Source organism: Pimephales promelas, chromosome 5, assembly GCF_988280905.1.
Source record: "Pimephales promelas chromosome 5, fPimPro1.hap1.1, whole genome shotgun sequence".
NCBI lineage: Eukaryota > Metazoa > Chordata > Actinopteri > Cypriniformes > Leuciscidae > Pimephales > Pimephales promelas.
Genome location: NC_142773.1, coordinates 40,497,961 through 40,515,718, shown reverse-complemented (window position 1 = coordinate 40,515,718; position 17,758 = coordinate 40,497,961). Strand labels below are relative to the sequence as shown.

The window sequence follows — 17,758 nt, the reverse complement described above, 5'->3', positions numbered from 1 at the left end:
CTTTCAATGCAACTATTGTGACTAAAGAAGTTACGCTTCGAAATTCATGCAAAACCATCACAAAGTACCTATAATCCAAGTCTTAAATCATAACATAGCTGTGGGAAACAGGCTGAAACTAAATATTTATTATTATTAAATATTGAAATTAATATTATGCAGTCCCCCAATTAAGATCATCATTGTTTGTGCAAGTTAAATACAAGTCAAATAAATAAAACGTTTTATAGTAAATAAATAAAACAGTTTTAACGTGTTTTTTAAAAAATATATATTTAAAAAGATATTAGCTACTGAAAAGCAGAAAATTAATATTATGGAGTCCCCTGATTGAAATTCTCATTGTTTGCATTTGAGAGTTAAATATTAAATATTTTATTTGTATAAATAAACAGGTTTATGATTAATAAAAATAAATGAAAAACAGAAATAAATGATAAAATGCAGTTTTAAGATATCATTTTAATAATCTTTTTTTATAATTGTATAAGTTTATATAGCTTGTTATTTTGATACATTAAAAAGAAATTGCCCTTTTTTAGCTATACTTTTTTTGTTAGCAGACTGTAAAATAAATAATTATTTATGTTGTTTAAAAATTTTAACTATTAAAATTAATATTATGCAGTTCCCCTAAATAATATTCTCATTTTTGTGAAAAAACAAACAAACAGTCAAACAAACAAACAGACAGACAAACAGACAGACAAACAGACAGAAAGACAGACAAACAAACAAAAAAACGGACAGACAGACAGACAAACAGACAAACAAAAAAACAAACAAACAGACAAACAAACAGACAATTAATCAAACAAACAGACAGACAAACAAACAGACAGACAGACAGACAGACAGACAGGCAATCAATCAAACAAACAAACAAACAAACAAACAAAAAGACAGACAGACAGACAAACAAACAGACAAACAAACAAACAAACAAACAAACAAACAGTGTGCACTGCAGTATACAGTATGCTGTGTATTAGTCTTGTAGTTCTCAAGATGGTTTGTTCTCGTCTCGTTCTCGACTGCATTTGTACTCTGTCTTGTCTCGGTCTCAGACTAAGAGGACTCTGAAATTTAATTCTAGACCGGTCAACATAAAAACTGCGAGGATATCACAATATTGCCGGTGTATTGTCTGATTTCTGTTAATGCGATTAAAGGGTTAGTTCACCCAAAAATGAAAATTAAGTCATTAATTACTCACCCCCATGCTGTACCAACCCCGTAAGACCTTCGTTCGTATTCGGAACACAAATGAAGATATTTTTGATTAAATTTGAGAGCTGTATAACTACCACATAGGCTCCTAAGGGACTGCCTCTTGACGGCCCAGAAAGTCAATGAAGAAAATGTTTAAATATCCCAAGTGACTACCGTGGCTCAACTATATGTTTATCAAGCGATGCAAATACTTTTTGTGCGAAAAAACAAACAAAAATAACGAGTTTATTCGACTATTCCTTTTCTTCCTAGTAGGCCAGAAACGAGATTTCCTTAGATTTACACGACGCATGCGCGAGATTTGCGATCTGAATACACCAGCTTACACTACTTCAGATCGTAATTCTCGCGCATGCGTCGTGGAAATCTAAGGAAGTCTCGTTCTGGCCTACAAGGAAGAAAAGAAATAGTCGAATAAACTCGTTATTTTTGTTTGTTTTTTCGCACAAAAAGTATTCACGTCGCTTGATAAACATATAGTTGAGCCACGGTAGTCACTTGGGATATTTAAACATTTTCTTCATTGACTTTCTGGGCCGTCAAGAGGCAGTCCCTTAGGAGCCAATGTGGTAGTTATACAGCTCTCAAATTTAATCAAAAATATCTTCATTTGTGTTCCGAAGACGAGCGAAGGTCTTAAGGGGTTGGTACAGCATGGGGGTGAGTAATTAATGACTTAATTTTCATTTTTGGGTGAACTAACCCTTTAATGTGATTGGATGTAAAGTCTTGGTTGTGTCTTGGTTCCAACACATTGTGGTCTTGGTCTCGGTTTAGGCAGTACACTAGTGTGTAGTAAGCAGTAAGCTAGTCCTCCACTCAGAAGAGAAGGCAGGATGACAGCAGCTCATTTGCACTTATATTGGCTCAACATGACAGCAGCTCACTGGCTTCAACATCAGCTGTGTGAGTGCGCTCGCTCGCTCGCTCGCTGTTACATAAACGTGTGTGTGACCTGTGAGTGTATACGTTGACGCATATCATACCAAGTAATTTTTGGTCAAAATGTATGAATGTGTAGGAGAAAGTGTATTTTTAGGTCATTTTACCTTGTGAATAAAGATCTAAAAGTAAAATCTTGTCGTCTCTCACTTAATACGAGCTCATAAAGCTCCATGTGTGTAGTTGTACTCACAGGCATGGTCTGACTCCCGTGCAGCCCGCTGATGGCAGACTGAGCCTCGGTGTGTGTGGAAAACTTAACAAAGGCACAACCTGCAAAATACACACACACACACAAGCATAGAAATAATGAGGAACAGCAGTGGAGGTTTTCTGCAGAGAACTGTGTGTCTCGGCAACACTGATGAGAGAGAAGACTAACGCTCACTGCTGTTTCTAAAGATGTGTTCACACTTGGCATGTTTGGTTGGATTGAAACGAACCCTGGTGCGATTGCTCTGTTAGCGCGGTTCATTTCAATAAGTGTGAACACCATCTGAACCCTGGAGACACCAAACACACTAAATCGATGAGTCTCGATCCGCTTCCAAACGACGCAGTCCGAAAGAAATATAAATGCAACATTGATGAACCAAAAACAGACTATGATGTCACAAGGTTCGATCCTAAAAAGCACAGATTGCTCAAGCTGTCATGTAATAGTCGTGATGTTGCTCGTCACAGTTCAGGCGTCAGAACCGCGTCTCCTCACAGCAGATCATAGTGTGTGTGTGACGGAGGGATTCCTGACACTGTTTTGAGTCCATTACACATTTATAAGATATGCATTTCAATATAAACCACCATATGATTGGAATAAACTTCCAATTTCAATTCGCTTTTTAACTTCTTTTCCAATATTTAAAAGTCATTTAGCTCAACATCTTCAGAATACATGCAATTGCTTTTGATTAGCATTATTTTATTTTATTATATTTACTTTGTATTTCTCACTGTAACTTATTTTTTTTGGCATGGTACATATATATATTTTTTGTCTGTATATGAGTTTACTTGTGTTTTGATGTTGTCTTGGCACAAATGATATGGTTTACTCTATTTAGGGAGGAGTGTGTCACCTTTAGGGAGTCTTGTATGAATGAATGTCTTGTTTGGTTTTGGCTTATATATTTAGCTATATAGTACTACTGTAAAGCATGTTTTTTTTGTTTGTTTTTTGTTTGTTTTTCTTGTGTATTTGTTATTTGGTTTTTGCTATTTGTTATGTTAAATTCCAGCTGCTGTAAGGTCAATTTTTTATTTGAATCTAGAATCGAGGACCCCCTCGAAAACGAGATGGCTCATCTCAAGGGGCTATTCCTCTTTAATAAAATGTCAAATAAGCTCTCATATGCAGCTACACACACACAGCGAGCGCATTTAGCCCAGAACACAGCATTGTTTTGGATGTTTGCTAAGTTCTGTCACAAAATATACATCTTAAAAACCGACCGATCAGATTGTGAACATATTTAGGTTCGGTATCTTTAGATTCAGTGTTAATATATATATATATATATATGCAAAACTCAAGCCCTGAATTAGAGCCTGACCGATAAAAGATTTTGAATGCCGATACCGATACAAATATTTTTGGGTTTTAAAATCCGATATTCCGATATATCGGCCGATATTTTTTAATTTGTATTTTTTTTTCAGAAACGCACAACAAAACATTAACAAATTTCCCTAACATTAGTTATTTGTATTTATTTATGAGTTTTAACTAAAATAATATGATAATGCATTTTAAAAAGAAACTTTCTTTTTACAGTCACAACAGAACAGACTGATGATAGTGGCATTAGCTACTGTAGCTTTGTGGTTAGCTAGTCTATGATGAGCCATAATTTAGCAATGGATGACGTCATACTGCAAATTGTAAAACTTACATTTTCAATATAACAGGCCAAGGAGAGATGATACGTCTCATTGCTATAACAGTCACGCACTATTAAAGAAATACTTCAGTCACATTACTACATTATGTAGTCACATACCTCAGTCACATTACACGTAACTAGCTATTTACGCTTCACTCTCGGCTTATTTAACAGCAGCAAAACTAGACATGATAGTCACAAATTTTGTCATGCTTATTTAGGATGTTCTTTTAATTGTTATTCAAGCAATGTATGTATCGTGACCAACTCAACGAGTGTTGCCAACAGGAGTGCCCTCTGGTGGACAAACTATACAACTCCAACACTCATGACATGGTTCAAGCGTGTTTCGTTTATTTTTGAAATATTCATTTATCGGCCATTATAACTGCCGATACCGATAGTTTGGAAAATGCCTGATATCGGCCCATAATATCGGTCTGCCGATATATCGGTCTGGCTCTACCCTGAATTCAACAATATTCATCCGGAACAAATTATGAGTGATTGGAGGCGGGTTTGTGTGTCACTGGTGTCGTGCAGCTGGTATCGTGTATATTCTCTGGAAAATGAGTATTGGGAGTGTTTCAGATATTTCTGCGTTGATATGTATCGCAAAATCGATATTTTTGACAACACTACATTGTACTTAGTTCATTATTTCAGATGCTATTCTAAAAGACTTTAATCTACAATTGAAAAATGTATATATTATATACAAAATTCAATCCGCAAAAACAGTTAGTAGGAGTGACTGTTGAAATACACCCACTTTACATTCGAAAATCGATTGCAACCTACCAACCAACCAACCAACACAAGTATCAAAAACGAAAATAGGGAATCGATTTTAACTGTGTTTTTTTTTCCAAAAATGTGTTTTAGGTGGACAGATCAATACAGCACACAGAACATGTATGTTAATAACGATGTGTTTTCTGTTAACCAAATGCCTTTTAATATTCGCTATTGTGCCGTTATTCGTTGCGTAGTGACGTGTGTGTTCAAGTAAGCCAGAAATGCCTATTTAATAGGGGTGTAACGGTACATGTATTCGTATTGAACCGTTTCGGTTCGAGGCTTCCGGTTCGGTACGCATACAAACCGAACGATTGCTTGGACCATTTTTCCTGTCGGCAAAATTCGTGCTGACGCGGCCAACACAACGTTGCGCAACATCAAATGGCAAGGGTAATGAAAGCAGAACGAAACTGCGCTCCTCGTTATGTGCTTCACGGATCGTTTATCAGTTCGGACCAGCAACATCTGTGCAGCGCGAGCCGATCTCCATCAAGCAACACTGTTACCACACCGCACTAAGAGATCCGGTAAAGTAAACATTTGAATTCGCCACTGAGGTAATAACATCGCTGCGAGATCTAGTGAGATGCATTCACATTTCTCCGTTATTAACCGTAGATCTCTATTAGATCAAACAGCGCTGTCATGGAAACCAGGAGAAACATTGTGCCGTGAATGAACTAGTAATAGTTTCGTCCACAGACCAGCAACATTCACCATGGATTTAATATAGTAACACTAACTGGAACCAGTTTGGCTGGTGAAATGCTTTCAAGTACTTCACACATCTTTTTCCAGCACTTCAAAATTCAAATATTATATAAATAAATATATATTTAAATGTTATTTTTAACGTGATGACCAAAACATTATTTGTTCATCCTTCAAAGATGACCCCTATTTATAAACCTGAAAGTTTCAAGATCTAGGAAAACTCACACTTATTTAAAAATATTTTTTCTTTAAACAAATAGGAAATTTCTCTGGCATTTCTTTCTTTTTGCTGTATCGAAAACGTACCGAACCGTGACTTTAAAACCGAGGTACGTACCGAACCGTGATTTTTGTGTACCGTTACACCCCTACTATTTAATATATTTAATTTAATTTAATTTATTTGTTTATTTTACAGGAACAGTGCTCATTAATTAACAGTAAAATAACTGTAAATGAGCCAGAGTTAGCTCAACAGGCTAATTTTCATACGTTGTCCCATGGCAACCTAAAATCAAGATATAAAACAAATATATCATATAGATATATATCATGATCCAACAAGTTGTGTATTTGCGCTAAATCCGCGCAGATTTGGCTTACACGAACTTCCACAGCAAAGTGAGTAAACACAGAAACACGCCAAGCTGCTTTGTGATTCGACAGCGTTTCCCGCCAAACTTCATTTGTACCCGCATTTGGCGAGTTGGATGTTAATTTCAAGCCCTGAATGTTGCGCTCCTGTTTGTCATTGTGCACGAAACTTCACGCCAATAAATCATCAGACATATCGCTGACTTGTGCGTCTCAAGCGCCCTCTTGATAATGCCTGTCCGTGGATTTGCCTGTATTTGGTGTTGAAAATGGAAACGTCTTTAGACAAGGTCGATTAAATAAAAACTTAAGTCTCAAAAATTAAACAGGATTTTTTCACAAAAGTGTCACATTTGGCGTGTTGGCGGATGTTAATGCCAAGCCCTGATCACAGGATATCTGTGCAGTGGAGGGTCATGTGATCGGACGCGCTGCAGATCATCAAACCTTCATGACTTCACGTTGAGCTCAAAATCTCTTACGTGGATTCGCTCTTCACACATTTCAAACACGATTGACCTCTCTGACCCGTTTCCCTCTTGCAGTCGGTTAATGGACGCAGCGTTTGGAGTGTGTGTAAATAATTCCTGCATGGCCCGTGCCGGGGAAAGGCTTCACCCGACGCCGTGTCAGCGATGATAAAACCCATCACACAGTGTTTCAGGGGCGTGCGTGTGTTCGGTGAAATTGAATGTGTAAATGACAGCACTTCTGCTACGCCACTCAAGGTTGAACGCGGCTTTTCTGTTTGTTTGTTTGATTTGACTTTGTCTTTTTCTGCAGAAGGTCACTACTCTTTAACTGCTCAGAATATAAAATACATCTCTGACGAGAATAAGGAAAAACTGCTGTGAATACTGAAGAGAGATGAAAGTAGGAACCACAACTCACCTTTACTGTTTCCATCAGGGCCTCGTAATACGGTGCATTCTTCAATGACTCCGTAGGGCTCGAAAAAGCGGTACACGTCCTCTTCCGTCTGCTGCTTATTCAACATGCCCACAAACAGCTTCCGGTCCTCTGAAAGACAAGCACAAAGACAGAATATAAACTTCTACTGGATCATCTCAGATTTGATCTGCTTGTCACATTTTGCCGGCTTCGTATTCATTGTGTCAAATGTGATGAAAGGATAACCCCAGAATCGGATATACACAAACAGTAAATGAAGAACATATCTTTTTGTTGCATGTGCCCTCAAAATTAAACATACAGTCCGACACAAACAAATGATACTGATGAACAAATGACTCCTTTGAGCGAATCAATCGTTCAATCAATCAATCAACCAATCAATCAATCAATCAATCAATCAATCAATCAATCAATCAATCAATCAATCAATCAATCAATCAATCAATCAATCAAAAACTTTTGCACCTTTGGGCCTGTTTACATGAGAACGCTTGCGGGTGAAAACGTAAAAATATTTTATCGGATATGCCTTTCGACGGCGTTTTTGGGGCTTAAAAACTCAAAAAAGTGAAACCACCCTCTTAAAGCTACACTGTGTAACTCGTTTTAGTTTATTCTTAACTAAAAACTCTTAGTTCTTTCATAAATATATGTGCTCATTAATGTATATTTACTTCGTTCAAGTAATAAAGTATTCTCGTGAGTGTATAATATGCCATTGAAAATACATACGGGTAAGAGGTTCGCCATGTTGCCCCGCCATCTTGAAAGTACATTAGCCAAAGAGGGACATACATACGTTAATTCAAGCTTCGCCTTTCGCGTTTACGTTTCGGTTAACACTCGAACTGGAAGCCATGTTAATCTTGGACTACATTGGCCACCGTAGGAGTTAAAACAAAATCGGAATTGAGAGGAACAGAAACTAATATTCACTGGATGGTCATATACCTTTTCACCGCTAGATGGGGGTAAAAATCACGCAGTGTAGCTTTAAAAACGCTCCACCAAGGGTAAAAACCGGTATAAACGTAAAAGTCTGCTAAACAGGGAAGGTTGTACCAGAGAATGTCTAATTGAAGAGAATTGGCACTGGCATGGTTACTTCCAGTTTCTGGACTGGCTGCAGTAACACGTCTCTGGCCATGCGGGGGCGCTCGCGGTCGAGTGCAGAATGAATGGGAGTCAATGGGGTTTTACCCCCAGAAATCCACTTTTCTCAGGATGTATTTTTTTGTCAAGTAATTTGAAAGTTGCATTCAAAGGGGAGGGCTAAGATAATACACTCAGCTGAAAATTGCATTTTTAAGTTCACTTATCTGTTCTAAAAATCCGTTCAAAAATCTGATGACGTCACACAATAGCAGAATGCTAGCCTGTTCCAGCCAACAACGGCCTAACCTGTAAGAAATCAAAAGGACATAAGTACTCATTCATTCGACTTTTGGCCTATAATCTATATTGAACTTGCGAAATCAACAATAAAATCTATGTTGATTTAACGACAAACAGGTGAAAGAGACACATTTAGCCGTTTAGCCCCATTGACTCCCATTCATTCTGCTCTCGCCCGTGATCACCTCCAGTGGAATTCTAATGGAACTGCAACCAAGATGATACACAACGGGGCTAATAGGAAGTGCCAAGGCTCTCCGTTAGACGGGCTCTGGTTGTACGCAGGCGTGCGGATTTGGTGTTGTTGTGTGGCAGTGCTTCACATCGCCACCTAGCCGTCTGGAGTGTATACTACATCGAATTTCACACACTTTTGCGTCACCGTATGCACGCGGATTTCCCACCCATAACGCTTGTCTAAACGCAGAATAAAAAATGATAACGCAACGCCACTTTTGCGTTTTCTCTTCACATGGTTTCCGTGTAAACATAGCTGTAGAAGAGGAGGTTAGTGGCGCCATCTGCTGGAAAGCTTTATTATCCGTTCAGCAAATACACCAACAAGCGACATAGTGATCATGCTCCGATCACGTTGTCATGCCCCGATCATGCTGACGGGCAGCCAATCAAACCACAGCATTGGTCAGGTGACCGTGTGCAGAACTTTTAGTTTCGTTTTGCTTCATCATTAAGAGATGGTTCGCGTGTTGTTTCCATCCTAATTCCTGCTTGAGTCGTGTGCGTTAATGACTAGAAGTAAGTGTTTATTTATCTTATATATATATCACTGTTGTTGCTGCTGATCAAGACTAGCCTCTGAGTTGTTTATATGATAAAATGAATCACGTAAGACCCGCGGCTCCGCCCAATCGAACTTTCGTAGAAACAGAAGTGCCTAAACCGAATACATTTATTTTGGATAGTGTAATGTTAACCTGTTCAGGCCATTGTGGCATATGGCCCAATAGAAATGTTAGATTATTATGTGCATGATGAATCTGTCAAATGTACACTCAATGTATATTGATCTATGCAGAGGCATGTATAGCTAGGTTCATGAATCTAATAAGTATAATGATGCACACTATCTATGTTTATTGTATTATAGTGCTTTGTGCTTTACATATGTTATGTTATTCTAGACTCATGTGATTTACGCAAGTTATTTCTTCTTTCCTTTGTTTAGACCACACAAATATAAATGCAAGCACCTAAGTTACCACTCAATCCAATGTAACCAGTGAACTTGATGGACATTAAAGTAATTTAAATGGATTTCTGTCTCCGTGTCCTTACCGACACACCATGGCGATGGCCAAGTATACCTAAGAACCAGTCCACCTTCAATACAAAATTGGTCCTTCGAGCCGGAGCCGGGTCATTACCATGGCAACCCCAGAGTCGGCGATGTCAAAGTCTGCCCCTGCCTCATCCCGACGTCCAAAAAGAGCAATTCAGAGGCCTGTCTACCTAGATGACTATGTGGTTGACTATGCTGAGAACCCGTCAGGACAGGCTGTTAGACCTAAAGAGAAGGTAATGGTGACTTCAACTCCCATCTCATCTCACCACCCATTTGGAATAGCTGGATCTTCTGAGGATTTTATGCTGCAAATAATGGAAATTAACAGACAACAGAGCGAGACAGCTAGGCGTCAAACAGAACTCTTGGAGAAAGTCCTGCTACACAGCACTCCTCAAGCATCTACTCACTCCTCACAAGCATCATCCCGACATCAGACACCTAGAGCCCAGATCCTGAAATCAGTGGAGAAGGGACAGTTGAAATCCGATGTTAGCCCTGATGATGTCTGTTCAAACCGTCATTCTTGGCCACAGCCTGCCAAACCCCAAACCCCTTTCTTTGAGGAGCTTTCACAAGTATTGAGGAAAACACAAATCAGGGACACTCATTTCCAGTCACCACCTCCTGTGAGCAGAGAGAGTACCCTTTCGGCACACCAGTACGCCTCGCCATATTGCAGTTCTCGGTCAGACCCAACCAGAACCCGAGTGTACAACAGAGAAGAGCCCTGGATGAAACCATTGCCTCCTCACCCTGAACAGAGACTGAGTCAGACAACCCAGCTTCCATTTTATCAAGTATCAGCCCCAGAGACCTTTCCAGTACATAGTCAGTTTGCTTCAGAGTCTGAGCCAATGCCAAAAACTGTGTACCCAGCTACAACATCTCAGCTTAGAGCTGAGGCTGTACCCTACACCCCCCAGCTCTTATCATCATACTGGGTTCCAACAGTAGAAGGCCCAACCTTCCCAGATTTCATTAAAGAAGACCGAGCCCAGTACGTGGAACTTAGAATTGCTCTGGACAACCTGCTTCATCCACAATTATCAGAGCATTATAAGTACTCAATCCTTCTTAAGCATGTGAAGGTGCCGAATGGTCACAGGTTAGTGTTAGCACATGCAGAGTCAGTCACGCCTTACACTAACGCCCTGCAAGCCCTTGACAGAAGGTATGGTCGTCCCTACCAGTTCGTACTGAAGGAAATAGAGACTTTGGAGAGCCTGCCGCCTATCCGTGCTGGTGATGAGCAGGCATTCGACGACTTTTCCCTCAGAGTTCAAGCAATAGTCGGCATGCTCAAAGCCCTAAAGGAGGACGGGATTGAAGAACTGCACAGTGGGTCAAATGTGAAACATCTTCTGAATCGTCTTCCTCGTTCACAACAAACTCAATTCAGGAGGCATCACCTTAAGAGAAATCCAGATAAGTCTAAGTTCTCCCTCCTCGAGTTTGCAGATTGGCTGCAGCTAGAAGCTAACTGTATAGAATTTGACCCAACTGATGAGATAAGAACCACAAAACGAGATCAACGGGTAGTAATTCGGGGACAAAACAAACATACCACCATACTTCATGGCGGGGAACAAAGACAAGTTACAGAAACAGTAACCAAACCCAAGGCAGTTCATCCCAAAGTACCCACCAAGCCCAAAGCCATCTGTCCGTACTGTAGTGCAGAACATTACCTTAGCCAATGTACCACATTCACAGCATTAACCAAAGAGCAAATGGTTGGCTGGATCAAAGACAATAAACGGTGCTGGAAATGTGCACGCTCCCACATGGCCAAAGATTGTGACCTGAAGAGGCCCTGCCACCTTTGCCAAGCCAAACACCTCTCCATACTCCACAACATTAACCAAAGGAAGGATGAGGTTACCAGTGAGAGCAATAGCCTGTACAACTCCACCACAGAAACTTTATTCTTGGACCAACCTCGATGTGGCGGGAAAGTGTTTCTGAAAGTAGTGAAAGTTACCATCCATCACCAGCACAAAACTTTAGAAACATTTGCTGTGCTTGATGATGGATCAGAGCGCACCATTTTGCTCGCCACAGCTGCACAACACCTCGGCTTAAAGGGTAGACCAGAGCAATTGAATTTACGGACAGTGCATCAAGACATCAGGACATTGCATGGTACTTCGGTGAACTTTAGTTTATCCACCCCGAATAACCCAAGAGAAAAGTTCAACATTGAAGGGGCCTTTACAGCAGATGAATTTGGGCTAGCAGAATACAACTACCCCGTGAATACCCTGCAGGATAGGTACAGACACCTCAGAGGCATACCAATACCACCTCTGGTCAAAGCTTGTCCCCTACTGCTTATCGGTTCAGATCATACTGAGCTCATAACCCCAATTGAGCCAGTGCGATTGGGCCCACCTGGTGGCCCAGCCGCTGTCAGAACCCGTCTCGGCTGGACCTTGCAGGGCCCCTCCAAACATCTTCAGGATCAACTCCCAGTCTCGCAGTGTCTGTTCACGTCTAATTGTTCACCTTCTGCAGAATTGTTTCATCAAGTTGAAAGGTTATGGCAGATGGACACCCTTCCTTATCGCAGTGAAAAGACGGTGATCAGGTCACAACAAGACCAAGAAGCACTGAACATGCTGGAGACACAAACAGTGCGAGTGGAAGTAGATGGAATTGAACGATACGCCACTCCACTTTTGAGAGTTAAAACAATGCCTCTGTTACATGCTCCAAAGGATGCTGTGATGGGCCACCTCCGTAACACTGAACGTCGGTTAGCCAAGGACCTGACATTAGCTAACAAGTATCAAGAAGAGATCCAAAGACTGGAGAAAGCTGGCTACGCCACTAAAATACCACCTCAAAGGGCAGCCCAGTCAACCGAATCATGGTATCTGCCACACCATATTGTGACCCACAATGGGAAACATAGAGTGGTATTCAACTGCTCGTACACCTTCAATGGGGACAATTTAAACAAGCAGTTATTACCCGGACCTACACTGGGCCCCTCTCTTCTTGGAGTGTTAATCCGCTTTAGAGAACATCGAGTAGCAATCAGTGGAGACATAAAGGGGATGTTCCACCAGATTCGCTTGCTCCCCAAAGACAAACCCCTTCTAAGGTTCTTGTGGCGGGACCTAAAGCCTGGGATCCCACCGGATGTGTACGAGTGGCAGGTCCTTCCATTTGGAACAACCTGTAGCCCCTGTTGTGCGACATTTGCAGTGCAGCGACACGTTTTCACCCATTGCCAGCAGGGTGATAAAATACGACAATCAGTTGAACGCTGCTTTTATGTTGACAACTGTTTACAGAGCACCGCATCCTCAGTTGAAGCCCGTGAGATAATCGATGGACTAAGGTCCCTACTGGCTTCAGGTGGGTTTGAAATCCGCCAATGGGCAAGCAATGAGGCCTCAGTGATTAACCATCTCCCCAAAGAGGCTAGATCAGAAAACACAGAGTTGTGGATTTCCCGCAGTCAATCAGACCCTCAAGAAATGACCCTGGGATTAAACTGGCATTGCGTACCAGACACCCTACATTACCGCCATCGTCCTTTATCCTACCATGAGGTAACAATGAGAAACATATACCGGGTCCTCGCCAGCCAGTACGACCCCTTGGGTTACATGATACCTTTCACAACTAGAGCCAAAATTCTAGTAAGACAATTGTGGGAGAAAGAACGAGAATGGGATGACCCCCTCCTTCCTTCTGAGCTGCTGCAGGCCTGGCAAAAATGGGAAGCAGAACTGGAACACCTACCACTCATCATTATACCCCGGTGTTATGTGTCAGCCACACTAGATGTCCCAGAGGTGGAACGAGAACTTCACATCTTCTGTGACGCCTCTGAGGCAGCCTATGGGTCAGTAGCATACCTCCGTACTGAACACCAAGGTCAAGTTGAGCTGGCATTCGTCCATGCCAGATCCAGAGTATCTCCAAAAAGGCAACAATCCATACCTAGGCTTGAACTATGCGCCGCCCTTACTGGAGCACAGCTGGCCAAGCTACTTCATAATGAGCTCTCACTGGAAATCGGGAGCACATTCTTGTGGAGTGACTCAACAACAGTACTCACCTGGCTGAAATCGGAGTCCTGCAGATTCAAAGTTTTTGTAGGAACCAGAGTAACGGAGATACAGGAACTTACTGAAGGTCACTGTTGGCGGTATGTGGATTCAGAAAGGAATGCTGCAGATGACATTACACGTGGCAGAACCTTGCTTGAACTAACCCAACCCAATCGATGGTGTAAGGGGCCAGACTTCCTTTACCTACCACCTGAATCATGGCCAGAAAGTCCTGCCATTGGACTGAATGAGGACTCTTCTGAGCTTCGTAAAGCAAAGTTTTGTGGCCTCACTGCAACCTGCGACGATCCTGTAACACCACTGCCAGATGCGACTCAGTTCTCAACCTTTGAGGAACTCCTGGAAGCTACCTCTAGATCCATGCATGAGGCGGCGGGAAAAACAGGTGACCCAGGAACATCGGAGTACCAGCAAGCCGAAACAAACCTATTAAGGAGAGCCCAATTAGACAGTTTCCCAACAGAATATCAAGCTCTTACAACTGGTAAGCCAATCCCTTCATCTAGTCGTTTGCTCACATTGTCACCAGAGTTAGACGAAACGACTGCACTCATCCGGGTAGGAGGACGACTACGTCAAGTTACCCACTTAAGTTACAATACTGTACATCCCATAGTCTTGGACCCAAAACATCCTATAACTCGCCTCCTCATTAAGCAATTCGACACCAAACTCTGTCATCCCGGTCCAGAAAGGGTATTTGCAGAAATGCGAAGATATTACTGGATCCTCAGAGGGAGAGAAGCAATAAAGCGCCATCAACATTCCTGCGTTGAATGCCAAAGATGGAGAGCCAAACCTAATATTCCAAAGATGGCAGAACTTCCTCCCGCCAGAGTCCGCCTGCTGAAACCGGCCTTCTTTTCTACAGGGGTAGATTGTTTTGGCCCATTTCAGGTAAAACGAGGAAGGAGCAATGAAAAGAGGTGGGGAATCATTTTTAAGTGCATGACCACCCGCTGTGTCCACTTAGATCTACTTAGTAACATGGATACAGACTCCTTTTTGATGGCTCTTAGGCGCATGGTTGCTCGACGTGGAACTCCCTCCGAAATCCTAGCGGATCAAGGCACTAATTTTCGAGGAGGTGATAAAGAGCTACAGTCAAGTTTCAAGTCCATGAGCCCACATCTCCAAACCCAATTAGCGAAGCAAAGGATACAGTTCCGGTATAACCCCCCAAACGCCCCACATTTCGGAGGTATGTGGGAGCGCGAGATCCGTTCAGTTAAAACTGCCCTACATACCGTAGTAGGATCTCAGATCCTTACAGAGGAAGTCCTCCGAACATTCCTTATTGAAGTTGAGGGTATACTCAATGCAAAACCACTGGGGTATGTCTCTTCCGATGTAGCGGATCCAGATCCGGTGACCCCGAACTACCTGTTGATGGGGCGGCCAGATGCCTCGTTACCACAGGTGATTTACCCAGAATCCGAAATTCTTAGTCGGAGAAGATGGCGGCACTCACAAGTATTGGCAGATCAGTTTTGGACAAGCTTTATCAAGAATTACTTACCCACGCTGCAAACACGTCAAAAATGGATGAGTGAATGCAGCAACCTCACACCTGGGACTGTCGTTATGGTAGTAGACCACCAACTTCCTCGTGCTATGTGGCCTGTCGGCGAGGTAATAACCACATATCCCGGATCGGATGGCCGGGTCCGTTCTGCGGAGATCAAGGTAAAGAACAAGCACTACCATCGACCAGTGTCTCGTCTCATCACACTACCTGCTATCCCAGATGATGACCCTAAACCAGACTAACAAAGGAAATGGAAAGTACATTTGCCAAGCAAATGTAGGGGCGGCTGTAGAAGAGGAGGTTAGTGGCGCCATCTGCTGGAAAGCTTTATTATCCGTTCAGCAAATACACCAACAAGCGACATAGTGATCATGCTCCGATCACGTTGTCATGCCCCGATCATGCTGACGGGCAGCCAATCAAACCACAGCATTGGTCAGGTGACCGTGTGCAGAACTTTTAGTTTCGTTTTGCTTCATCATTAAGAGATGGTTCGCGTGTTGTTTCCATCCTAATTCCTGCTTGAGTCGTGTGCGTTAATGACTAGAAGTAAGTGTTTATTTATCTTATATATATATCACTGTTGTTGCTGCTGATCAAGACTAGCCTCTGAGTTGTTTATATGATAAAATGAATCACGTAAGACCCGCGGCTCCGCCCAATCGAACTTTCGTAGAAACAGAAGTGCCTAAACCGAATACATTTATTTTGGATAGTGTAATGTTAACCTGTTCAGGCCATTGTGGCATATGGCCCAATAGAAATGTTAGATTATTATGTGCATGATGAATCTGTCAAATGTACACTCAATGTATATTGATCTATGCAGAGGCATGTATAGCTAGGTTCATGAATCTAATAAGTATAATGATGCACACTATCTATGTTTATTGTATTATAGTGCTTTGTGCTTTACATATGTTATGTTATTCTAGACTCATGTGATTTACGCAAGTTATTTCTTCTTTCCTTTGTTTAGACCACACAAATATAAATGCAAGCACCTAAGTTACCACTCAATCCAATGTAACCAGTGAACTTGATGGACATTAAAGTAATTTAAATGGATTTCTGTCTCCGTGTCCTTACCGACACACCATGGCGATGGCCAAGTATACCTAAGAACCAGTCCACCTTCAATACAATAGCCTTAATTTAAAAAATACCGCCTATGCAAAACCACTGAAAACCTATTAATATTTCTGAGCAAAAAAATAAAGTAAATAAAACGTAAGCAGTGATACGTTTCCAGGCCTGACACCACAGCAGACTTTATCATCTTTATGAGTGTGTCCCCATCAGCACTGAGCTATATACAGCAACAGACTCACAGACGGAGATGGATCTATATAAAGCAGCAGTAAAACGCCATTAAGTACTATGCAAGGCTAAAACCTGCACACACACACACACACTTTATGGTCAGTAAAGCCTGCACACCCTTCACTAACCTCTCCTCTGGGATGTGTTAAAACTGTGAAGCTTTCACTTAGCTGTAACAAACTAAATATACAGTGCGGGGTAGTAACTGATTATATATAATCAGAATTACATAATCAGACTCCAAATATTAAGAACTTGTAATATATTACATTATTTTTTAACTAAAAATATTCGTCATAATCAGTCACTGACTACTGACTACTCTCTCTCTCTCTCTCTCTCTCTCTACATATGCATATATTTATGGTAACACTTTACAATAAGGTTCATTAGTTAACATTAGTAAATGCATTAACTAACGATGAGCAATACATTAGTTACAGTGTTCATTAATCTTTGTTAATGTTAGTTAATATAAATACAGCTGTTCATTGTGCGTTCATGTTAGTTCACAGTCCATTAACTAACGTTAACTAATACAACCTTTGATTTTAATAACGTATTATTAAATGTTGGAATTACTATTAACTAAGATTAATAAATGCTGAAGAAGTATTGTTCATTCTTAGTACATGTTAACTAATGTAGTTGACTAATGAACCTTATTGTAAAGTGTTACCATATTTATATATAATTCATTTTGAGTGTATTATGACATTCGGGCCAGTCACCAGTCTCAAATTCTCATTGGTCAGTGGATGTCAGATGTCTCAAATCCTTGTGTTTGTCCTTGCCACGCACCATCCCAATTGAAGTCAATGTATTTGCAGTGTTCTTTAAACTGTAGTGTGATACGTGCCCTGAGTTTTACTCTAGTTGTGGATGCACTGCTTGTGTTAGCTATAAAAATAAACACACACCAACACAGCATGTATAAAACAACACACTCTCGGCACTGAGACACTCATACATACAAACATCTCACAGCGACACACGCGCTTCTACCATCCAAACACACATTCCCTCTCTGTTTACCCTT

General features: G+C 41.2%; 1 protein-coding gene across 1 annotated transcript in view; it reads right to left on the bottom strand.

Moving 5' to 3' along the window:
* Window positions 1-17,758, bottom strand: part of LOC120482823 (CUGBP Elav-like family member 5) — a 228,848-nt gene that overhangs the window by 49,481 nt on the left and 161,609 nt on the right. The window contains exons 4-5 of the mRNA XM_039677477.2: window positions 7,059-7,187; window positions 2,369-2,448 (exon numbers count right to left, since the gene is read on the bottom strand). Coding sequence (XP_039533411.2) covers window positions 2,369-2,448; window positions 7,059-7,187 — 209 coding nt within the window. The remainder of the gene's footprint in view (window positions 1-2,368; window positions 2,449-7,058; window positions 7,188-17,758) is intronic.